The sequence below is a fragment of the Falco peregrinus genome, chromosome Z (genome assembly GCF_023634155.1).
Source record: "Falco peregrinus isolate bFalPer1 chromosome Z, bFalPer1.pri, whole genome shotgun sequence".
Lineage (NCBI taxonomy): Eukaryota > Metazoa > Chordata > Aves > Falconiformes > Falconidae > Falco > Falco peregrinus.
The window spans coordinates 31281340-31307226 of record NC_073739.1 but is presented as its reverse complement, the minus strand read 5'-3'; the positions used below and the strand labels follow the sequence as shown (position 1 = coordinate 31307226).

Below are 25887 nucleotides of genomic sequence, written 5' to 3'. Positions count from 1 at the left end.
ATCCAGGGAGCTGAAAGAGGGAAAGGAGAAAATGGAACTATAAATAGTAGATTTCTAGAACTTTGTCTCAGTTTCCACTGGTTTACCTGCAATCTTCTGAAATGAATTCTCTCTCAACTCCCTTCCACTATACTCCCATGCCTTTGTGAGATGGTGCTCATCTCCTGTTTGAGGAGTGCACATGGATGCTCAGAAGCTGTCTCTTCTGTCTTCCCTCCTGAGCTCCAGACCCACCTGTATAAGCATTTCTAACCCTGCCACCACAGCTTCTTCTCTTGTCACTGTCCTCCCAGGCACCCACATTTTCATTTGGTCTGGTTTGCACCGCTGCTGGCAGTAGTGCCAGTGCTCAAAGGGATGGGCAGCCTGGACCTTTACTCCTTGAGCAGATGAGCCTTGGCTATCTCCCATCAGTGTGGAGGATGGGACTTAGCCTTGTCCCCCCCCCGATGAAAACACTTGTATATTGTTTAATTTCCCTGAAAAGTAGTAGCCTCCATCGCATTTTGCCCCTCTGTGTGATGCTGACCCTCACCTGCTGTTTGCACAGCACAGTGGCCTCACTGATGTGAAACAACTTCTGTCCCTCACAGTCATAATTTCCACCCTTTCTCCACTAACAGCAATGAGGGATTTTTTTCTGCCTTCCTGGGTGGTGGGGTTTTGGTGTTTGGTTTTTTTTTTTTTCTTTTTCTGCAGGTGTTCCTATGATTCCTCAGAGTGTTTCAACCCAGCTGCCCCACCTGAAGCTCTCCAGATTTCTTCCTAAAGGGATGCAACTAAGAGGCATGTTTTCCTCTCCTGGTTCTTGCTAGCAAGAAGAAAATGCCACAGACCTTGCAAATTTGGTTCAAATCCTGGATTAAAGCATTCAGGATTGGTGCTTCCATTTAAGAACAGCACTTACAGCAGCAAAGAACCATGTAATAGTAGAGGGAACCCTGAAAGAGTAGCATTACCTCACTATTTCTGTTCTGACCACCGTGCACTTTCGTGAAGGATGGATGCACTTGCTACTACTGCACGGAGCTGGGAGAGCAGAAATAATAAGATGCTCACCTTGTTAGCCAAGGATTAGGCCCAAGCAGTATATATTTAATTGGACTTTAAAGAGCTTATTTCAATGTTAGGAGATGCAGTTCTTGCCTGTTGCTGCTGCCTGAATATAATTGTTTCAGTAAGTGTCCTGCTTCTCAAGAGAAAGAAGTGTTTTCAGATATTGTGAATACTCAGTTTTTGTTTGCATTTAGATTAAGAAGAAGGAAGTTCACCCAAAGCTCTTGCAGAGGTCATCTAATCTGTTTGGTTGAGAAGATCTGTCCTCCCACAGACTCACCTTCGGCACTATAAAGGAATACCTCTTCCTGATGACAAGCTCTCTTTGCAGTGTTACCTCACCCTTGGTCCTTCTAGAAGCAACATCTTCGATTGCGAAAACTTAGGAACTACATCGGAAACTAGAGTGCTGTTTGCACAGACCACATTTTTGGAGTACTACCTACCACAAGACCCAGGGCATTCACAATGAGCATTAGTGAAGACGACGTGGAGAAGTTTCTTGATGGCAACCCTGCTTTTGCTAAGCAGTACTTTGAGAAGAAACTAAAAACAGAGTCCTGGGATAACAATGAGAATGAAATCCTTTTTGAGTTGATCCAAGACATGCAAGAAAGCATCAACATGGAGAAAGTTGTTTTCAAGACCTTGAGAAGAATCAGGTCCCTTATTCACGCTGACCGCTGTAGTCTTTTCATGTACAGGCAGAGAAATGGCACACCTGAACTGGCAACAAGGCTTTTCAACATCCAAGAGGGAAGCACCCTGGAGGAATGCCTGGTTTCCCCAGACTGTGAGATTGTCTATCCGTTGGACATAGGCATTGTGGGCTACGTTGCGCAAACCAAGAAAACCATGAACATCAAGGATGTCAGTGAGGTAGGTTTGCCATTTGTTCATTCACTCGGTAGAAGAAAAGCTCACATGTTTACTAGTACAAAAGGGTCAAGAGGTAGCAGGGCATCTCAGTGCTGGTCAAACCTCTTGCAGTGTAAAGGCTGTGTGGTGGAAATGAAAGCACCAGTAGCAAGTCTGTAAGTTGCCTCCAGTTTCATTTATGGAGTGAGGTAAAGCTAAGCACGTTAATTACACTAGGTGTTAATGCTGGAAAACAAGTGCATTGTCACACCTTGCCTGTCTAATTAAAAAGAAAAAAATAAAATCATATCTTGTCCAGCAGAGAAGAGAGGCTGAGGTACAGTCTGATCTGCACTGAATACACATGGAATTTTCCACACATATTTATATTCCATAAATAACTGGCAAAGAGAAATAAATCCTTTACATTGGATTTTCCACCACAAATGACATTTGAAAATGTCTGCTGTCTGATGAAGCTTGGGCCAAGGGCATTTAGAGGTATTTTTGTCAATTGGAGGGAGCAGACTTCAGAGCAGGTGGGTTAACTGCAACCTGTCTATGGGTGATCTACATCAGAAGCAGCAAATGACAAACTTTGACCAAAAAATCTCTTTCAGAAAGCACTGCACGCTGCAATACCAGGAGGGATTCAAGGAATTTTAAAGTTTTATTTTAATGCCTTCATAACAGTATTTACCCCCCATACTCCTGGGTTGAAACATGTAAACCTGAATGGCAGCAACAGCAATCTGTTTGTTCTAATCATAGATACAAAACTAAAATCCATGTGACCCAAATATAGCATTTGGGATTACTCCATCTATTGTTTGCTAGTTACAAAGAGACCATCTGTTTGTCATCCATTTGTCACTCAATACAAGCATATGCAAACGCTTCAGCAAAAATTTCCTTGCTGTCCACAGAACATCCTGACACGCTGATTTTTCAGGGAAGGAGTGGAGGAAAAGCATCACAATGTGACTTAAACTTTTCAGAGCTCTCTGTCTTCAAGCATTTCTCCAAGAGCATGGAAGAATTTCAGTGCTATGAGCCAAGCGCTGCCCTCCATCTCCAGTGTTTTCAGGCACTGTCATAAGGCAATGCCTTTGTAGGAGACCCACAGACTAAGTGCTTGGTCTACCCCAATTGGCAGGGAAGGCCAGTAGTGGGGAAAGTATGGGGAAAAGGTGCTTTAGAGTTGATTAGTCTTTCTAGTGCAGCCTTCTGAATATGATCAGAGATGAAGGGCTTTTGCTAACCCAGTTAGAGGGACCTGTAGCTGACAAGTTATTCAGCTGAGCAGGGAGAAGATCTTGGGTCAGCAAGACTATCCCTGCACTCCCTATTCTCAGGTGATGAGGGTGGTGGGCCATCTGCTTTCCCCTTACTACCCTTTCTCGGCTTTGTTTTCTTTTGGGCTGGGGAGACAATGATATTCACATAAGGAACTACTGGGCGAGTTCTCTCTGCGCTGCCCCTGCAGCATGACCTAGCACCCTCCCCGTGGTCCGAATGGTGATGCCCTCATGGGCAGCTCCCTGGGCAGCCCAGTCCACAGCAGTGCTATCCGCACGTTGCAACAGCTGCCACAATGCTCCTGGGGCAGAAGGGAGTGGGTGACTCCCAGGGGCAAGGGGAGAGTGCCAGGAACCATACACCGCTGGTGCCAGCTGCACCTTCCATTGGAATGCCTTCCCTACCATCTACCTTCCCATGCACAACATGGGAGGGAATGCCTGGGACAACACTTTCAAGAGAAACGAGGGATAGACAGCTTCATGGTGGCTGCAAGCTGACAGCAGCTTCAGGGCCTAGGCAAAAGCAAAAGCAAAATGAGGATCAGTGAACTTCCCAGTGGCTGTACCAGATAGTACTGGTTTATAAACTGTGGCTACACAGTGCTGCGTGGTAACTGGCTGTACCCACACTGCAGTGTTAACGAGAAGCTGGAGGAAAGGGTGGAGGAGGTACTATGAAGAATGTCAGTGATCTGAAAACGACCAGTGGAGAGCCTCCTTGTTCTGAGAGAGTCTGATATGTTAAATCTTACGATTTGCAAGATCTCTGCAAAAAGTGAAAGAGTGCCTTTGTTGCAGTCAAAAACCACAGCCAGTTCTCTTGATACTAGCTTTATCACCTGTATATTGTCCAACTATCTGCTAATTCATTTCTCTTCCACAGTATTTTTTTAAGCAAAACTTTGTTTAGGCAGCTTACTTCAAGAGGTTGTGCTTTAACTTGATTTTAAGACTACAGGTGTTGTGGAAAATGCTTAATTTATGAATTCTCTGTTGAACAGTGTGCCCAGTTCAGTCCATTTGTTGATGAGCTCACCGACTACACTACAAAAAGCATCCTTGCAACACCCATCTTGAATGGCAAAGATTTAGTTGCTGTCATTGTGGCTATTAATAAGCTGAACGGCCCACACTTCACCAGCTCTGATGAAACAGTAAGTGGTCAGTAGCTCAGCTTCTGTCAAGCAGTTGTCGCTTTTGCCAAGTAACAGACTTTTCTACACTAGGGATGTCTGCTTTAGTGAAGCTCCACTGGTGTGAATTTCCCTAGAGGGGACTTAGTCTTTAACAGAAGAGGCTTATTATGAGGATGCTTATCTCAGAAATCTTTCAGGGAAGTTACTGCGGGATAAGCCTCATCTCACACCAATGCAAAGCAAAGCAAAGCAAAGCATTTATCCAGGTGAATTACCATGATGTTGCTGAAGGGGTGTTATGAAATCCAGTATACACGAGGCTGCTACTGCCTTTGACTCAATCTCATTGTTTGCCTTCTCAGCTTTTTCTGAAGTACCTGAATTTTGCCTCCTTGAACTTGAAAATTTATCACTTGAGTTATCTTCACAATTGCGAGACTCGGAGAGGCCAGGTAAGAGTGAAAATGCAGCTTGGGCTGTATCTTAAAATCAAATGAGTGCATTCTTCTGAGTTCAGAGATGTAGCTGGTCTGCTTCAAGCTTTGTGCCTGAAGAGCAGAAAGAAAAAAGTGCCCTCATCTGCTTTTGGGTACTGTTCATTCCCCAGAGTCCTGCATTAGTCTCTTCCTCCTGCTCTTGGCAGAACTGCAGGAACTGACACCGTGGCACCAGCTTCAGCAGGAGTGAGCTCCAGACATTTTGTTGAACTGACACTATGAAATGCTCTTAGGGCATTTAACCACTTCAGCCAGCAGCACCAAGAGACTTCCCGAAACAAGAATGTAGCATTTTTTCCTTATCTGCTATTAAAATTGCTGTTGAATTTCTTCTTAGTGCCAGTAAAATGATTCTCATATGCCTGTTGTATTGGCCTTGGTAGAACTGAACATAGATGAGGGGTTTAGGGTATTCTAAATTGAAACAATTCAGCTACCATTCTTTTCCATGACTTGAGTTATGAAAATAATCTCAAATTTATTGGGATGGATGTGAATCCATGAAATTACTTTCTGCAGCAGTCCACTGGATGTCATTGAAGAGGACATGAAATTGCATCTATGTTTCATGGGCAGCCATGCTCTTGTCTCAGTGGGTGTTCCTGTGGGGGATAAACACCTGTTTCAGCAAAATGGATGCAGAATGAAAGTTTATTTTAGAAGGTTTGGGACAGCAGTTATACTTATTAATTCATTATGTTATGTGTTTCATCTGATTTTTTCAGTTATCAAAAACATGAATGATGGTCAACTAATATAGCTATCTAGCAATGCTGAGTAGTTCAACCAAAGTAGAACTAGTGAAGGTTTATTCCTGTTGAGGCCTTAGCAGTAGGACTGGGGGAAGTAAGGAAGGGGCTAGAAGACAAAGTGGAGACCCCAAGAGGTAGAAGATCTAATGTCTCCCACAAGGTGCTCTGATCTGGGGCAGAACCCAAGAGTCATGTGTTCATATTTCACTGCTGCATCCACAGATCCCACAGAAAGGGAAGCATGCGAGAATGAGATGCAAGACACACTTCTAATTGTACCAACAGTTCAATTGGCAGACCTTTGGCCATCAGGGTCTAAAGGTCTGTGCAAGGGTTAATAGGGTTCATCGTGTTAGACTTAAAAGTACCAAAGTACAAAGTGAGCAAATGACCTTCTCAAAGGTGGTCTAGGATTTTGCAAATCCCAAGTGCAAAGACTGGGGGATACTGAAGTAAAATGGCTTGTGCAAAGACAGTTCAGTCTGCTTGTGCTTAGGTACTGCTTAAGAGTCTTACCAGAAGGCTATATAGCACATTTTGCCTGGCTCCTTTACATTTCTATGAATTGGCCATTCTTCCTCCTGTCTGGACTTGTGGCTTTCAGCACTGATTATTGCATGCTGTCAAATGTCAAAATAAACCATTGCTCATTTTCCTCTAATGGTTTGTATGGCAAAACCAGTATCATATCTGAGTGATGCTCAGAGGCCAGTGACACTTGAAAACCTCAGAATTTATAGAAGTGGCAGAGTTGTCACAATTTATGGATTAGAAACAGACTGATGCAGCTCAGAATTGTTAAAAATATCTACTAGTGGCCAGTGAAGAGGTGAGACACACTTTTTCTGATTCTGGCTCTGTAACGGTACTTCTTGTTCAAAGCACAGGTCCAGTCATCGTCAGGTAGCAGCTCTCAGTGCTTCTGAAGCACTGTGCCTCATGTTCCCTGGGCTCAGAAAACAAAGCACACACACTCAGATACAGGCACACATGCACCAGCTAAGCTAGGCAATTGCACAGATGGCTTCCTTACCTTTGCAGAAAAAGATTAAGTTCTCCATTAAGCCTACAAAGACCCTCCTTGTGCCATGAGAAATACTTGCCTAATTTGCTGCATATCCTCCATTTTTACAAATTAAAGAGACTAATAGCAACAGCTTTCTTAAGGGTACATCTGTGGGGCACAGGATGAGGAAAAGGATCCTAGGCTGACGCTCACAAAAAGCAGCTGTGCAAAGGCTTTGAGGAAAGTGTTAATTCGGATACTTCCAACTCCAGCCTCTGGAGTTTGCAACACTTTTAGTGTTAACTGGTTTTGGATGCAAGATTTTACTTATGTGTATAAAATGTAAGTGGGGCCATCTTTTTACCTGGCAATACTACTTTTTCATGCTATATTTTTAAAAATGGACTTTTAAATAGCACTCCATGATGATCTGACTCTTCCTCAGAGTGCACCTTTCCCTAGTAATTCCCAGTGTGAATAAGCAATGGTTTTGCACTTTGCAGTATAGGTTGCTATTACTCTTTTCAGGAACTGTTGCCTCGTTACTCCAAACACATTTGGGAAGCCCAGCTTTCAAGGAGAGGATATGCTTACACTTATTTGGATGTTATCTTGCAGGTGCTGTTGTGGTCAGCTAATAAGGTTTTTGAGGAACTGACAGACATTGAGAGACAGTTTCACAAGGCTTTTTACACAGTGAGAGCATACCTGAACTGTGACCGGTACTCAGTAGGTCTCCTGGACATGACGAAGCAGAAGGTGAGTGTTCACCTGTGTGTTGTACATCTTTTCTGCTTTGCTGCTATCTACTAAGGGGTGATGTGTGGACGTGAGTTTTACTGGGTCAGCCAAAGTGCAAACTAGCTTTTAAGACATTATTCATGCTTTGGTTGGCATTGTTTTATTCAGCTGTGCAAATGAAGTGTTAAAGGTCAGGCTGGGTGGGGCTTTGAGCAGCTGTTGAAGGAGCCAGAGGCTGGGAAGACTAAGGAAGGGCAAACATGTCCTTGGCAATCCTGGTCAAAGCCTGCAACATAAGCATAGCCTCACAAAGTCTGTGGATATCAGAAATATAGTGAGATACCTGTGGAAAGCCACAGCAACAAAGCAGCCACCGTCCTCAAGGACTCATCTGTGTGCATGTTATCCAGGCTTTTAGGTGAAATTTGGCTTCATGAAAGTAAGCTGACAGAAGCTAAGTTACTTCTGCAGCTCTGATTTGGTCTGATTGCTTGCACCTCGGGTAAGCTCTACGTGGGGGTTACACAGCATCCTTGTCACAGGAGCCTGTTTATTCCATGGTCAGGCTGACTGGGGCTACCATGAACATTGATCTCCACCATGTTGTCAGAGCCTTTATAGCATGCTGTCTTGTGGAGAGGTGTATTAACAGATCATTAGTGTGCTGAAGGCACTTTACTTTGATCAGCATTATAATGCCATCTAAAGAGAAAAAAAATATTCCACTTTAGCAAGATAGCAAGTAGTACATCAGCCCTATATCACTCCAGAAAATGAAGAACACATAAAATGTTGACATAGCCATTTGCTCTGTGAGTACAGCCTGTGCTGTTCACCGAATGAAGCAGCATCCTGTATATAGGCAGTATATGACCTATATACAGCCATATAATACACCTGACACTTTCTGATTTAGATATACCATTCTGCTGCCTAATATTGAACTGGGCTTATTATGTCCGGCCTTGTTTACACAGTACCAAAACCAGCGTGGTTACTCTGAGGCTCAAGGCAGGATATGCTTTTCTACTCTAAAAGTACTTCTTTCATTTTAAAACCAGGAATTTTTTGACCTGTGGCCAGTCCTCCTGGGAGAAGTCCCCCCCTACTCAGGACCTCGCACCCCAGATGGCAGGGTACGTGAAGAACCAGATTTCTTAAACTCTCTCCTGTCTGACTGGATTGCCTCACCACTAATTTTAACACGACTCTTCTTTTTATTTGTAGGAAATAGTCTTCTACAAGGTCATTGATTACATATTACATGGAAAAGAAGACATTAAAGTCATCCCGTAAGTTCCCAGTTTCTGAGTGCTAGGTACTGACACAGAGTGTAGCTAAAACCGAAGTTCCCCATGATTTTTCAAGACATTGATGAGGAGATATGCAAAGGACTCATAGAGGACTAAGAGAGCCAGAATGTAAGTTGGTACTTTGACTCACATTTCTGTGGGACAGATTTCCTCCAGGCATTAGGATCCTGGATTGCAAATCAGACTCCAGAAGTCATGGCAACCAGTGCTTATTTTTAGATGCAGAAGTGAACTACCTTGACTGCCTGCGGTTTTGCCACTCTCCTTGCCAGGCTGAGGCATCACTTGGTGCCTTCCCTGTGTCAGTGAGTAAGCCCGTCCAGGCTGCCCTTGAGTTGAGGCACTCACTGTTCCAGCCCTGCCCCTCACCCCTCTGCTACCCTTCTGGCCTCTCATGGTCACTCCTGTTTCCTGCTTGTCTTCCAGCTTCCTTGCTGCTCTCTTATCCTCCAGTCACTGACCCCTCTGTCTGTACCTCTGGACTTGCCTCCTCTCTTGACACCCACTGACTGCCTCTTTCTGAAAACCACCCTCTCTTCTTGGCACTGAATTTTTCAGAGGAGTCTTGTACAAATCTGATGTTAAGGAGTTTTGCCCAGTTCTGGTCATTCTGCTTTGCGTCAGTGTAAAGTGTTATGAGAAAGGCCTCCATTGCTTAGGTACAGCATTGTTCAAAAGTTCAGGCTGGTAGACACTCTTAGCCAGGATCTAACTTTATTTTCCCCTGTGCTGAAGGTCTGAAATATGGCACTCACCCCCAGGAACAACTTTTTCTTAAATCTCTGCAGACTATGATATTTTGTGAATTACTCTGTACCAAATCCTTGAAAGAGAAGTATTTACTTATGTGAAAAATTTTTGCTTCAGTAGCTGAGGGTGAAATACCTGGATTGCATAATCAGCTAGGTACATTTCAGTGCCATGATAATTTTTGAGTAAATATATAAATATATATCCTTAATTCCCCTTATGATGTGTTTTTCTTTCATTCAGAAATCCTGCACCAGATCACTGGGCACTAGTTACTGGACTGCCAACCTATGTGGCTGAAAGTGGATTTGTAAGTACTTAGGCTTCATTAAAGCTTTCTGAGATGAAGTCATGCTAATTCTGCTGTGTTCTCAATTCAGGTTTTTTGTTTTGGCATTTAAACTGTTCATTGCCCATATTGTAAAACTTCTCCTTTTGTGCAATCCCCTAGATCTGCAACATTATGAATGCTGCTGCAGATGAGATGTTTAACTTTCAGGTACTGTGAAAACTTCCAGTCCCATCAAGGATCCTACTTAGTTTGCAGAAGTGTAATTTAGAGTCGATATTAAGCACATAAATATTGCTTTAGCCTGTAGTCTTGATGTAAAATGGAAGTGCTTATGTATTTAGAAAACACATTAAGTACATGGTGTCTTTCTGCTTGCTATTGCTTCAAGGAAGGTCCTCTAGATGAATCAGGATGGACTATCAAAAATGTTCTCTCCATGCCAATAGTCAACAAAAAGGAAGAAATAGTTGGCGTTGTCACATTTTACAACAGAAAAGATGGGAAGCCATTTGATGAACAAGATGAGACCCTCATGGAGGTACAGTTCCTTGCTGCAGTTAGAAGTAGTTCATATGGTTGAGGAGGTCACTATTGCTCATTGTACACCTGCAAAGCAGCCACCAGTGTTTTGCGGCTAAGTTTCTTCGTTGCTTATAGAAGTGTTATGCATCAGCTTGAAATCAACTTTGCTTTTGAAAGCAACTATACAAAATACAAGGTTTTTTTCAGTCTTGGAAGCCCAGCTGTGTTTGCCTCATTTTGTTTCAGTATTCTTGGATTAGACACCTAGCCATGAGCAGCTACTATGTACTAACACGATGATTCTGACTTGTATTCACATACATGACAGCTGGTTCATGATGCCTGGGCAACTCCCTCGAGAAATTACACGGAAATTGTCTGTGTAGCTAAGATACAAAGGGTGGCCAGCTATTGAATCTGGTAACAGCAGCTGTAATTACAGACCTTGCTTCTTAGAAATGCTGCTATGCTAGTTTCAGTCCAACATAGGCATTCAGCTCCTGGCATCTGTTACCAATCAGAGCATTTCCTGAAAAAGATTTTTCTTATCAAACAAAAAGATTGTGGGGAAAAAATATCGGTTTGAATAGGCCACTGGATGGCAAACAAGTTGAGAGCAAACACAGGGTGTGGGTGAACATATGTGAAAGATGATGAGACAACTTTGCTCTCCCCTGATACAAGGATTCCTGAACTGCTGTCACCATTGTGACACCAGCTTTTCCACATGCATGGAGACACTTGCAACAACAGAGAAACAGCCTTCCATATGCTGAATTGGACTGAGGGTCCATGAATCTCCACACAATGGATGCCCTGGAAGCCTAGGCAGATTCAATGTCTGGGAAGCTGCTCTGCAGAGGAGCAAGTAGCAGCTGGGTGCTTTTGTGTTTTTCTAAATATATATATCACGCAGTGTTATATTTCTGTGTCTTTGAAGAATGGATGTTTTGGTTATTTCACCATTTCCTTCTTTTCCCCTCACCAAGTCCTTGACACAGTTCCTGGGTTGGTCTGTACTCAACACAGACACATACGATAAGATGAACAAGCTGGAGAACCGGAAGGACATTGCTCAGGACATGGTGCTCTACCATGTGAAATGTGACAAGGATGAAATCCAAGAAATTCTGGTAATGCCTCACAACATACAGCACACCCCCAAGCGTGATGGGTGTCTGGCCCATCACTTCAGGCACAGACACAGGCCTCACATCCCTCAGAAATGCTCACAGTCATCATGCCTGAGGCATGAGATGAGGCAGCACCCGGAGCCCCAGCTATTGCACAGTAGCAGAACAAGTTTTTGTGCACTGTGTGCTTTCCAATTTCATCAGCAAAGGCAGCCCTGGAGGTGGGCTTATGCAGGTGCTGCTCAGGGCAGGGCTGTGGGAGTGGAAGAGGAGCCAATTTATTCCCCAAAACCTCCTTAGTGCAGAGGATATGGAGGTAAGAGGACCCAGCTGGGACACTGTCTCTAGGAGGACATTTGCAAGTGGGGGAAACACAAACCAAAGTCAAGGATAAGGAGAACATTTTGCCTGGAAGAATGGGTTGAGAGACCAGAAGTAGAAGAAAGGTCCAAGAGAAAAACAGCTTCCGTATGGGAGCTGCCCTAGATTGCCCCAAAGCTGCACAGTGCAAAGTCCAGTGCGGTTCGGTCATCAGTTTAACATGTCTGTGCTCTTTGCAGCCAACACGAGAAAAGCTGGGGAAGGAGCCAAGTGAGTGTGAGGAAGAAGAGCTGGCAAGCATCCTGGTAAGAGCAATGTACCACTGGAATGGGCAGCCCTGGCAAACAAATATTGCCTGGGTGGACGCAGGAAAGAGTTTCCTGTGCTGGCACAGTGGTACACATTCACAAGGCACCTGGTGAAGGGTGAAGGCAAAGCATACCCTGCCCTCCTCTGCCATGCGAGTTTGACATTAGTATCAGGTGGCAGCGAATGCCTTCCCCAGCTCCCAGGGAGTACCTGCTCTCTGCCACTTTATCTCAAGAGTTTCAAAGTCCATCTGGAAACATGTCAGTCACCTTGACTTGTCACGCATTTTGTTCTCCAGAGTAAATATGGAGAGCTGTAAGTCTTCTCCTGTAAGACCTGTCAAGTTTGGAGTCTTCAAACTATATCATATCAACAAGAAAAGTGCTTAAGAGAAAACAAGCAATATATCTGGCACTTGACCAAAAATGCCCCTCCCTCTTGCCCTGCTAACAGGGTTATCATGAGAAGCTGCATTTCAGTCTATTTGTGTGTTATATTCTAAAAAGAAAAGCTTCCAGCAGTACCAAACTGTAAAATTTTTATTAAGCAAAACCCGTTCTAGGTGTTTCTAGGGATGGCATAAGTAGTGCAGCAACAAACTATCCCACCTCTCTTACAGAAAGAAGAACTCCCAGGACCCACCAAGTTCGAAATCTATGAGTTCAGGTTTTCTGATTTTGACTGCACCGAGCTAGAGCTGGTGAAGTGCGGCATTCAGATGTACTATGAACTCGGTGTGGTGAAAAAGTTCCAGATCCCACAGGAGGTAGGAGTTGACAACACCGAGGGACTCCTGTCCTGGATGGCCAGCAGACTTGCCACATGGCTGAGGTCCCCATGCATGCCCTGTGCAGCTCATGGAGGGGCTGGAGGCCTGGGTTCATGGGAGCTTGCAGGGAGAGGGGTGTGTGTTCTGAGCCCCTAGCCCTGCCGAGGGCAGGGAACACCCCTCTCAAAGCCCCTGGTCGCTGTTTGTGGGTTTGGAGTGTGAAGCTGGCCTCTTCTGCTCTGCACTGTCTGCTACAGGTGTGGGTTTGCTATCAGGTCTATATAGATGGAGGCTACACCATGCAAAAAATTGCTTGCACTTCGTGTGTCTAATGCCACTCACAGCCGGAGTGTAATAGTACAGTTTCCAGGTGCAACACGGGACAGTGCATAATTGTGCGCGTGTTTCGTTTGTATAGTATGTACCCAATAGCTTTCAGCCAACATATGCTGCAACCCACAGTGGCAGGTCACTCTGCTTTTCTTTGCTCTGTGAAGACATATGTGCCTTCATTTGGTGCAGCTGGTACCAGTTTCCTGACTGCTGGTGACAGGAGTGGTGTGACCCTGCGGGAACAAGGACCCCGTAGCACCTGATGTGCAAGTTCACGGGTTTTGCCACAGTCTAAGCCCCTGTAGGAATTGTGAATCTGGCACTTCAGCAGCTTTGCTGCTCCCCAGGGGATTTCTCAGCACATCATGTGAGGTTTGTTCCCATCTAGTGGGATCTGGAGGAAACTGCAGGAAGAGTTTTCACTCCGGGGAGGCGGGTTGGGCGGTAGAAGGGAGTAAAGGGCTCTGAACGGGAATTATTTCTGTGCTTCTTACTTATAGCAAGTCAATGTCAAAAAGTACTCAAAACATCTACTCTGGAACAACTAACCCCTGATACAGGTGTGAAAAGTAGTCATTCTTTGCTGCCACTCTGAGAAGCTGAGATTTTTAAAAATGAATACTCCTCCATGATTAATTTGCTCTCTAATGAGAAAACCTACATAGCTACAAGAGGTAGTACACATGGAGAAGTAGAATACTTTCCTATTTTTGACTAGGATAGAGTAAAACAGTTGGTTATTTAATGCCCTATATTGTAATTGTTTAAGTGATATAAACATCACCTATCTCTACAACTATGGAGCCATACCCCTTGAAGAAAAGTATCAGTATTACTAAATCACAAGACGTGGGAGGGACAAATCTTACTAGTGACAACATAAAGAAGTACAAAAATTCCATAAATTCATAAACACTAGGATGAAAACTCCTTTCCTGTAGACATTGGTTTTTCTTGTTTCCCTCACAGACATCTCTGTGTTTTTATTTTTCTTTCAAAAAGAAAAGAAAAGAGAAAGATATTAATTTTAGTGTCCCTGTTAGCTGTCCACTAGGCTTTACTATAAAAACACTGTCAGGGAAGCCTGATGATATTAAAGCTTCTGATTCCTTTTTGGGGCCATGTCTGTAGAACTGGTCAGAACTTCATCCATGAGTTCTCTGTGGTCTTTATTGCAGCCTCATCACACAAACTGACTTTCTCTTCCCCTCTTTGCAGGTTCTGGTAAGGTTTGTGTACTCTGTCAGCAAAGGCTACCGGAAGATAACTTATCACAACTGGCGCCATGGCTTCAATGTCGCACAGACCATGTTCACGCTCCTGATGGTAAGGTAACACCACCCCAGTTAATTCTGTGGCTTGGCTTTATTTACAGAACATCTTCTGTTGCACCCTGGAGATATGCAGGGTTCCCTTTGAATCCTGATGTAGGATAAAAGTTTGCCACTCCTCGCACAGGTCCTGCTAAATGAGCTCTCCATTTCTCTGAAGGGGCAGTCCTTGCCTTACACTTAAAGCCATGGCCAACACTGCACAGTGTATGGAGTGCTTTAATTCTCATAGGTACAGACATGTACGGTGTTGAATAGCCTCCAGATTATATCCTTCTGCAGGGTAGGGGAGACACACTACAGGACTTTCCTTCCTCCAGTAGTTTCTGGCAGTAAGAGCCAGACTGAAGTCAGTTGGCTGGGCTGGAGGCAACCTCACACTTTCCATTTCCAGCCAGAACAGGCACCAGTGTGATTCTGCTGCTACTGTGGATGTGGCAAGTGCCATTTCTCACAGGCTGTCAGGGCAACAGGTGGCTCAACAAGAAAAAATGGTGTCAGACCACTGCTCCACACCAGGGATGGACCAGCACCAGGACCCGGTGCAGGCAGTATGGCCCACACAGCTGGCAGCAGAATTAAGCCTCCCACCCCCAGACAATCCTTTGGGCAATTCAGCTTTGAGAACCCATTGCCCAGAAAGATGCAGAGCCGCTTTGCAAAGTACTTTGTGTTCAGTGACTGGAGGGGTGCTTATGAGGACCTGGGTGTCCCTAGGGCACCACTATAGCAGTGGGTAGCCAGCATCAGAGGTGGGAATCAAGCACATATGCATGACATGCATGCCCACCTGAGTCTGAAACCTTTTGTTTCCAACTGCTTCCCCATTTTAACCTAAGTGTACTGTGTATTGCATTCAGCTTCACAAGTGTTTTCAGTTCTCCTGGACTGTTCCAGCGAGGAGATGCCCAGCACAGAGCCACCACAACTCACTACCCTTTCCTGTAAGAGATACTGACAGATGACATGCAAATTCTTACCCTCCAGACTGGCAAACTGAAGCGTTACTACACAGACCTCGAAGCCCTTGCAATGGTAACTGCTGCTTTGTGCCATGACATTGACCACAGGGGAACCAACAACCTTTACCAAATGAAGTAAGCACTTTCCGATCACTCCAAACTATTTACTGTTGCTCTTACATGGAGTGCAATCAAGCTGTGATCACACCAAACCCCTGTACAGGTCTGGTTTATACACAGATGTAACAACCTTCCTTTTGCAAATAGCCTTGCTTTTCAGCTTGCTACAACACTTGGGCTTACACTTTGGCCAGAGGGGAAGCTGAAATTTTGCGGTGCTCTCTGGGGTTTTCTTTATGTCCTGGCAAACGTCCTTTGGTTAAAACAACACTCTACATTACCGTTACAGGGTGGAACAAGTACAGAGCAGGCATTTAGTAGCCTGAGCATCATAGGAGGCTCAGGATGCCACCAGGAGCATCCTGGACATAAGAAACCTACTTTTTGCTGGAAGGTGTCTATGAAGATACTGGTATCTATGGTATCATGGCACTGCCCTCACCACCTGCAGAAACAAAGCACCTGTGAGTGCGAGGGTCCTGCTCTCAATAGGTAGCTACTCGTTACAGAAAAACAATTGCATGATTTCACTGACCAGTCAAGACTCTGTCTCACTTAAAGTAGTGTCAGATCACAGTTCTTCTGCAATGCTTGCTGGCTATATAGTCTTGCTGTTTTCTGAAGCTTTGGGGAAATATAAATGAAGGTGGTTGGTGTTTTGAATATAAAAACGGTCTTGCTTTTCAGCTAGGACAGTGTCCAAGGACCACTGTTTTTTCTGTTCCTGTTACTAGGTATCAACATGTGGTTATTCAGGAATGAAACAAGCTTGCTATGCTGAGTAGTAAGAGTCCAGTAATAAACAACTTTTTGGGTGAAGTCTGTAGTTGTAAGACTGTTATAAAGTGTTATTAGCAGTGTCACAGAAGTCTTTTACTAGACTGAAGTCATTAGCTATTAAAAGCATTACTCCTAGGCCTTCTAATATGTGTTGAACTTGTGTGTGTGACAAAAGTAAATACAAAATGAGGCACTTATCTATATTTTTAAGTGTTGCACTAACATCTTTAATTTTTCCTTTATGCAACCAGATCTCAAAATCCTCTAGCTAAGCTTCATGGATCCTCAATTTTAGAGAGACATCACTTGGAATTTGGAAAATTCTTGCTCTCTGAAGAGGTTGGTAATGAACTGTAATGTAAGGACATGAATAATTTACTTTCAAGGAAGTTTTTCAGCAACAACAGAGCTGTCAGCTTAGCACAAGACCTTTCTCTGGTTTGAACACCTGAGGAACTGCAGCTGCCTCACTCCCCAACTACTCTATGCTCACCCAGGGTCAAAACACATGGGTTTCCTAAATGCATGACTTGATTTCTTCAGAAGTCATATCATTGTCTCTACAGAAATATGTTACATACAGGATTGTCCTCCTGTGAGCATCTCTGACAGGGTCAAGGGTGGCACCACTCCCCCAGCCAACTTTCAATTTCAGGCAAATTTGCCCTGGGGCTGGGGGCCAGGGTTTGGGCACACACTGTGTAACAAGCTTCAGGACCCTGACCCTCTTCAATGAACAAAAGGGGAGACAAGGCACCAACACAGTGGTCAGGGCTGACAACACTTGAGCCTTAGGGGCTCAAGCTGAAGCTATTAAAAAAAACAAACAAGCACATTTGAGAAAGGGAGATGGTGATGGCCAGGAACTCACATTACAGTGCTTGGATTTTGCAGCTCCCTTTGCTTTGCTTTTCAGTCGCTGAATATATGTCAGAACCTCAACCGCAGGCAGCATGAGCACGTGATCCACTTGATGGACATTGCCATTATAGCAACAGACCTGGCACTCTACTTCAAGTAAGTTGGTCACATTACTCGATGTGTGAAGGGCAGCAAGCAGCTAGTACTTTACAAAGGCAAAACGTGGAGCTTTGCTCTCAGAGCTCCCCCATGCAGCAATCCTTTCCACAGACGCTGCCTCTGGGAGGCTGCCTTTAATAATGACATTAGAGCTGGTGGAGAGAACTCAAATTGCTCAAAAGAATTTTGAACATTTACTCATTAGATCACATATGTGACTTTTTAACCCTCTTTCCAACAAGGCAGTGCTATATGACCCCGCAATAGAAAGAGATGTTTCATTTTTATCTTACCTAGGACTTCAGCGCTAAAAATACTCATGAATGGCAAAATGGCCTGGCCAGGGCTACATTAATTTTTCTGGGAGAGCAGCACAACCCAAATAACAACCGGTCCTTTGTAGGTGAATATCCAGTTCATAGTCTATTGCACATCCAAAAGCCAAAAATGCCGAACGTTGGAGCAGCATGCACTGAGTTCCTGAGACCTAAGTCTGGAATTCAACAATGTATGGCTTCCTAATTAGCAAGGAGCTTTCAAAATGTGCTTCGAAGTACAGTGCTGAGACCAGAGACTGCTTCTGTGTTTTGCACTGAAGAGTGATTACGCAAAATATAAACAGTCCACAATAGAGGAATATGAGGGAGGGTGAAATAGCTGGTCCTCTTACTCCAAAGGTAGGGTGGCTATATGGGAGCAGATACCACCACTTCCTTACCAGATGAGAACAAACTGGTCTTTGCCCTCCTTGGTCCATGGTCTGAAAGCAAAAGCTTGGTTGAGATCAGACCCAGGCAAAATCATAGAGACAGAACATGTATGAAAGTCACTTTGTGAATCTGTCCTAAATGTCTTCTCTGCTACCATGGAAACAGCAGATTTTTCCAGATTTCACACCACGCAACACATGAGTATGTTGTGTATAAACCCTTCCCCAGAATTTGCTGCATATATTTAGGTATATAAACAAGGTTAACAAGGTCAGATTAAATATGTAAACTCAGGTAGATTTACAAATCCAGCCAGCTCTAGGTTTCTGCAGTTTGCTCAACATTTATGGGAAAAGCTGCCTTGTGCTGGCAGCAAAGGTGAAAGAATTTCTTAGCTGATACGTTGCAGTAGCTCATACTTCCAAGTTCCTGCTCATGTCTCACCATGATACATATTTTTAAGGCATTTACAATAGTCTTCCCTACTTAAGAGAAGCAGGTGACTACTAAGTTTTGCTGGGGGCTTCCTTGAGGACATAAATGCCAGGATAGCAACTATTGGAAACCCTCCTGGAAGGGTTGTCAATACCAGCATCAGCCATCTGTTTTTAACACATTTGTTTCCTTGTTTTGGAGCTTTTTCTTTTTTTTTCCCTCCCCCAAAGAAAGAGAACAATGTTTCAAAAGATCGTTGATGAGTCCAAGACCTACGATAGCACAACTGCCTGGACTGAATACCTGTCTCTGGAGACAACAAAGAAAGAGGTTGTCATGTGAGTAATCAGCTCGGGAAAGGTTAGTGACCTGGTCCCCTGGTGAGAGCTCCAGAACATGCCTTGTGCTGCACTTAGTGCAAAATCAGCATGGGATACACTGCTACCCACTCAAATCTGATGTTCTGGAGAAGCAGGGAAACAGGGAATAAAGCTTAAAGTGGTTCTTCATCCAGGTAAGTGACTGATTTTGGAGTGTCCTTCTGTCCATATACCCCTAACAAGATGCAGGATACCTTCTGGCCATATAGTCCTAGAAGACTGCCCTGTAGGCCACAAACAGGGGAAGGCTGCAATGGCAGATCTGCCATAGACCTACAGGAATACAATCCATTAGTTGTTCTTCCCAGCAGCAACCAATCTGGATTGCACAATGCTGCTGTTGTGACCGGACAGATGCTTTGCAGGACGCTTTGCACTAGTGATGAAGTGTACCCACAGCTTCGCTGCGGTCTGCATTGCTACACGTCCGTGAGGGAGCCAGAAGTGTTACTCCAGAGTCAAAAAGTTCAGCCCAGCAATGACTAAAGCAGCAAACATCTTAGTGCCAGAAGCAAAAAATTCCCTAGCATAAATCCATTTTAATCAGGAGAGCAATCCTTGATGGTGTCCCAGCCAGAGCCAAGGATGTTAGAGCAACCTATCATTCCCTCTTTCAGCCGGGCCTGGGGGATACCTGCCACAGTACTGGGGGGTGAGCATCCTGAGCCTGCAAGAAGTAGGGTGCAGGCTGTAGAAAAGAACTGTTTTCTTTCCTGTTTCTAGGGCCATGATGATGACTGCCTGTGATTTGTCAGCAATCACAAAGCCTTGGGAAGTCCAGAGTAAGGTCAGGTGCTTGATATACTGTTAGATTTCTCTAGCTTATATTTCAAAGTAGTGCAGTTTCTCAAGCTGCCTGGAAGCTGAATCAGAGCCTTCTACCAAAACTACAAAAAGGACTTTAGAATAACTATGGTTTTGATGGATAAACCAATCTTTAAAGATTGTAGTTGGGAATTCTGTAGAAAATTTATGTTTACCAAAAAAGAAAAGACACCCGCCACCCCACCCCAAGTATTTAGCTTCTTGGGTTACAGTGAGGGGTTTTTTGCATATAACATATGGGTTGATGTTTGCTCAGTTGTTTGATTTCCTTTAGGAGTTCCCTCCAGAACTGTACTTGAGCAATTGCTAAGTAAGAAACATTAACTTAAAGGAGGATAAAAGAAATAAAACCCACCTTCCTGTTCAGCATGGAGAAAGGACAACTGAGAAAATCATAATAGGCAGCCACAACTGTGACCGAGAGGCAAATCCTTGAGGGGGACACAATGGAAATATTTCTTCATAGATGAGCAGTGGACTAATGAGCTCCCATGCAATAAGGTTGTCGAGCTGTCACTACATGGGTGCAATCCCATTGCCACTGCTGCCCTTCCCAGGAGAAAGGCTGGTGCTGGGGTCGGGCACAAAGCAACAGTGGGGCTAGATGATTTACTTCATGGTGGAGACCTGAAGTGCATGAAGTTATAAAGTCGATGTTAGTGCTAACTTTTCTTTTTCCCTCCTTGGCAATGTAGGTAGCTCTCCTGGTAGCAGCTGAGTTCTGGGAGCAAGGAGACTTAGAAATCAGTGTCCTTCAGCAGCAGCCTATTGTAAGTACCATGCAAGAACCAGACAGTTCAGTTCAGACAGCAAGTCTTGGCAGAGACTTACCACAAGCAATGCTGCTCTCAGAGCACTGGGAGCCTTTCTGAAATCACTCTGCCTGCCAAAATCCATTGGAAAAGTAGGTACCCGGCTAGGGAAGACCCTCTGTGACAGACCCTCTTGTCCAGTTCTCCATATAGTTAGAGGGGTCTCAGTGGCTGTGAACCAGTGAGGAGTGACTGTCCCCCTGGAGACTTTGTGCTGGTCCCTTATAGAAAAATTGAAGATGAAATACATACATTGTAGAGAAAAGCTGAGTTTCTAATAAAAACTACAAACACAAGCTTTGTAGCATCCAGAAATTAATTCTGGTAATTGGAAGTGCATTAAAGCAGTGTTTCTTTAAATGTCTTTTCTGCTATGATAACAAATTTGGCATTGAAAGAGCCAGGAGTTGTCACAGCACTCTCAAAACTATCAAGCTGCAACAAGGTCTTTTACCATCTCATACCAGCACACTCTTAATGCCAGTCCCTCTGCTGCCTTCTCCTAGTCTCTCCTCATTCAGAGCACGTGTTCTCTCTCTGCTTCTTCCTCCTCCCTTTTCCTTGGCTGCCCAACCACTTAACAGAACCAGCCACAGCTGCACCTTATCCACATCAGCCAACCCACCACCCCTGAAGCCAGCCCACAGCTGTATTTTATCGATGATAATTAACCCAGCTTCATTCCTCTACAATTCCCCCTTTTTTTTCTTAACATTTCATACCTTATGTTTTTAACAATCATTACAACCTTTTTACAAATAAATTTTTCATACAGTCCTCTATAATTCCTCTACAAGGAGTCATTCCTTGATGTGGTCTCCAGCTGTGTGGTTTGGGGTTTTTTTAAGTAGACTTTCACACACACACTCTATCCACAGAGGCATCACAAATGATATACTAAGCAACAAGGCCTTATAAGCATGTAATTTCATGCTCAGCTACACTTTAGAGAATTGAAAACTTTTTCAGTACTTTATAACACAAACCTGCCCTCAGGCATCTGGTTGACAGGCACAAGGGAAAATCTCTCTGTCCTCCTCCCTATCCATAAACATTGAAAGAGCTGTCTAAAATTTCTGCTAAAATGGCAAAGGAGATGAGCTCATGTCACTGTCCTGCAGTGGAGGAAGAGGGCTGTGACAGACAGCCTTTATGGACAGCATGGCAGCACTGCCAGACTGACACCACAAGGCAGTTTTGGGGAGAAAGCAGAGGTGTGTTTTTCAATGAACAGTTCTCATAAATCATGGTCAACTTGTGTCCTCCCACAGCCCATGATGGACCGGAGGAAAGCTGCTGAGCTTCCAAAACTTCAAGTGGGTTTCATTGACTTTGTGTGTACGTTTGTCTATAAGGTAAGCAAAGCACGCCCTTGCACACCCCAACCTTCTTGGGATGAGTAAGTCCTGGTAAAGCAGAACAACTCATGGGGGAGGGACAGGCAGAGGAGACAACAGCTGCCCCTCTCCAGAGCATTGCAGCATGGTCCCTGTTAATGCCATTAATGCTTTCCCTGCATGAGCCAGGCTGGGAGGCCAGAAGTCAGGGTCCGTCCTCAGGTGTGATGGACAAGTACTGCCTCTGTGTTGCATTGCACTGATGGATGTGTTTTGGCTAGGAATTCTCCCGTTTCCATGAGGAAATTCAGCCTATGCTTGATGGGCTGCTGAACAACAGAAATGAGTGGAAGACCCGTGCTGATGAGTACGATGAAAAAATGAAAGCTCTGGAGGAAGAGAAGAAAAAAGAGGAAGAGAAGATGGCTGCAAGGAAAGGTCAGAAACAATGCTTAGCTTTTCTTCCTCATTCAAAAACACATTCATGTGATACTCTCCCAGATCTGCAGCAGGCTTTGCTGACATGGAACATAGTCAGATGCCCAGAACAGGTTTCCACAGTCTTGCTCCACTGGCAAAGCTGAAGACACCTTGTCTTCAAACCTGACACCATGACAGGCTGCCAAAAAGGCCACCTGTTCAAATGACCAGGAACTAGTGCCTGAGAAACTAGCGAGACTACTTGCAGCATGAGCACTCGTGCAGCTGGGGGCCATAGAAAGTCCTTTGCAGTATATATATATATATGTATATGTCCCTGGAAAACAGCAGGGAGACATCCCCTTGTATGCAGGGGCTGTGGCTGATGTGTTGTTCCACAGGTCATGATGCAGAAGTTAAGAAAAACTAACACACTCCTAGGGAGAACACTTAAGGAATTACAGTTCATCCTGTTCCTAGCTTTTTTTTTTTTTTTTGCCTTTTTTTTTTTAATATATATTAGGGGTACTACCTAATCTACTACTACCAGATTAGATTTTTAGATTAGGTACTACCTAGAAGCACACAGCAGTAGTAGTACCTAGTAGCGATTTATTTTGGTCAAATCCATTTTTCTTCTTCTGCGGGCCCAGACTGGGTAGCACTGAAATTTATCAGCTGCAGTGGGCATTTAATGAAAGCTTGTTTGATAGCCTTGGGAACCATTTGGCTTGCAAGCAGGTGGAAGCAGAAGGCTCTCCTGGCCTCTCCCAAGTGTCTGAGCAAAGAACTGTTAGAATTTGGTGCCTCTACTCCACAGCAACTGCATCTGAAGTCTCCTTTGGTCCCCTTTTTGGGCCCAAAATCCCAACAGCCCATGGGGTGGGCCTTCCTCAGATACAGTTTAGAACATATTAGAGCCATCTAGATGTCTTATCTCTGTTTAATTAATAGCAATTAACTTCAAATATCAAAAGTAAGTGCTTTAGCTATGATTTGGAAAATTTCTGAAGAATTATTTCTTGACTGAGTAATAGGTAGTTAAATGAGGAAAGTATCTACTAACTCTAAAACACTTTTTCCAAGCAGCCTTACGTGTATGATTACTTTGCACAGCAGCCAGCCTTAGATATGGGTACTATAGGTATGACCTACATTGATCACTGGATAACTTAATAGTGCTAAAGTCTCCTCTAATGACTGAGAAGGACATTTATGACTGTGCCTCTAATTCTGTGTTTCTTTTTATATGGCAGATGGAATAACCTGTAATGGAGGAACAGCTCCAGCTTCCAAAACCTGTAGCATACTTTAGACCTATTATCGATGCAATATATGCCACCCAAAATGAGAATGCCCATGTTTTTTTTTAAAAACCCAATAATCATGTCAATACAGATATATTCCTGATTGGACTGTTCTGCTACTTTAATTAGGCTTACAACCAACCAGGGAAGGGCTACATCTCGTTTGCCTTAATTGCATCTCTTCCTGATGGTGAGGAGCCCGTTCTGTGTTCTCTCTTGCTCCATTTAGTGCACCTGATGTCAGATGGCATATGGCAAGTCAGAACAACATTTGGCCCAATAAATCAGGCTGCATGACAATGGAAGAGCATTTCTCCTGCACTGAAACACTTCTTCCCCCAAAAGCTGTTGGACCCAGTTGAACTCATATCCAGCTCCACACAACCCTGTGTGATTGACAGTGCATGCAATCAGAGCCTGCAGAGTAGCAAAAAAGAGACAATTTTATCATATCTAAGCCTTCATCTGTCAGGATATCAGAAAGAAATCTGTGGGTAGGAACAAAGATAAAGCATGAAATCTGGCCATAGTAAACCTTCAAACTGCTCTAAAAAGTTACAATTCCATGTAAATCCAAGAAACACTGACTGAGAGAATAGTTCTGCACTCAGTTCAAGAATTTGAATAGGTTGCTGCTCTAAGGCGTGGAGCCATTTGTGCAACACTCAGTAGCTGCTGTCTGCACAAGCAGGATCCACGCTGGGCGCTAACCAAGGCTTTGCTCTGTAACACGTGACTGTAAGAAGACAGTGTTATCTTTACTCATCACAGTTCCATTTACAGTTACCCAAGCAACCTGAATTGTGGCATCTCCTAAATTTGTTCTGTTTTGCCTCATAATGCCAATGTTATTTAACATTATTTAATCCCCTTTCAATCAGTACCAGCCCTCCTTCCTTTACTTTTCCTGTTCTGAGATGTCTGGTTTTTAGATTCCCCTCCAGACTTTGAAAGACTGATGACTTGTACTCTTTTATTTGAGATGAAAGTTAGTTTTCATGTTTATTTATGTGACCATATTAGAACACACAATTACACTCTTGTAGCAGTAGAGACACCCTTCTCTACTCCTCTCTCTCTCTCTCTCTCTCTCTCTCTCTCTCTTATTTTTTTAAGTGTTTGGAGATCTGTTTTGCTGGGGATTTTCTTCTTCTGTTACTCCCACTACCTTCAGTACTTTTACCCTTCAGTATCTTGTTTTGCATCACAAAAATACTGCAAGTAAAAGGAAAACTAGAGCTGTGGTGATACCTGGTGATCATTTATCCGTGTCTCAGCGCGGTACGCACAATGCAGTCCTCTGTCACTATGCAGCAGTTCTGCGAGCAGCAAGTTGTCTTTCAGGAAAACACCGAGACCCGTCTGCTTGCACGAAAGCTAAACCTGCCACTAGTAACGGCTTCGTGCTTTGTGTCAGTTTCATCAAGAGCTACGTAGGAGGCTTTCCTCATACAGCATTTGAAGTCAAGTATTTTTTCAGCGCGAAAACCGCCACAAGGTCCACATATTGCAAGGGGCTTTCACAGACCACGGCGGGCGCTACACCGCAATGCTGACAAAAGCTCCCTGCGCCCTCAAGCACCGTCCGGGAGATAAAGCCAGGGGGCTAGTGGTCCTGCGCGGGGTGGCCCACGCGGCGCGCTCCAGCCGGGCTGCGGGGCTGTGCCGCCCGCCCTGCGCCCCCGCCTCCCGCATCGGGGCGGGTGTGCCGCGTGCTGCCGCGCGGCCCCAGGGGCACCACGCGCCGTGCGGAGCGGAGCGGAGCCCCCGGCCCTGCGGGGTGCTGCGCCAGGGGACGGGGTGTCTCTCAAGGACGGACCTCTCCCGTGGGAGCCGGAGGGTCCTGCAGCGGGGACCTCGCCCGTGCGTGCCGCGCGCAGGACGCTGTGCCCCGCCGGGGGGACGGGCCAGCCGCGCCCCTGTCCCTCCCCACCGGGTCCTGCCTCCCCGTTCCATGGCGGCAGCTGCGCCGCCCGGCAGCGCAGGATGCGCGGCCGCCCCCGGCTGTCCTGCGGCGAGGCGCCTGTCGGGCGGCGGTCACAGGTCGCAGCTGCCCGCGTCCCACTTCGCGCTGGGAAGCCACACGCAGCAATCAGAAGGCAGCAGCAGAAACAGCATGCCAACACCTTTCATTTTCCTTTTATTTTCCTCCTGCACTCTGTTTCTGGTAGGATACAGCCTGTGGGTAAAACTTTTCCGTGCAGCTTCCTCGCAGTGGCTGCAGAGTTCCTGCCTGTCTTCTGCGCAGGAATTGCGCCCCTGCTGCACAGCCATCGGCAGCCTCTACGCCGAGGGGAAAGATGGGCGGCAGGAGGCAGAGGTGATCCACAGGTCTGTAGCCAAGCAGCACGTCTGCACT

At 44.9% G+C, this 25887-nt stretch overlaps 1 protein-coding gene and 1 long non-coding RNA gene across 2 annotated transcripts; one reads left to right on the top strand and one right to left on the bottom strand.

The window, feature by feature from the left end:
• The first annotated feature begins 1106 nt into the window (after window positions 1-1106).
• Window positions 1107-24773, top strand: PDE6B (phosphodiesterase 6B). The gene is made up of 22 exons (XM_005232829.4): window positions 1107-1935; window positions 4217-4369; window positions 4714-4803; window positions 7225-7365; window positions 8409-8483; window positions 8575-8639; window positions 9654-9720; window positions 9862-9909; window positions 10091-10240; window positions 11214-11357; window positions 11918-11983; window positions 12607-12753; window positions 14308-14415; window positions 15408-15517; window positions 16534-16621; window positions 17199-17299; window positions 18678-18785; window positions 19551-19614; window positions 20348-20422; window positions 21736-21819; window positions 22083-22239; window positions 23478-24773. The coding sequence occupies exons 1-22, from the start codon at window positions 1525-1527 to the stop codon at window positions 23534-23536; spliced, it is 2511 nt and encodes an 836-aa protein (XP_005232886.1). The 5' UTR covers window positions 1107-1524; the 3' UTR covers window positions 23537-24773.
• On the bottom strand, window positions 23542-25360 carry LOC114010907 (uncharacterized). The gene is made up of 2 exons (XR_003552604.2): window positions 24780-25360; window positions 23542-23945 (listed from the first exon to the last, which is right to left on the bottom strand). It is a non-coding gene; the product is annotated as an uncharacterized LOC114010907 (long non-coding RNA).
• Window positions 25361-25887: the final 527 nt, after the last annotated feature.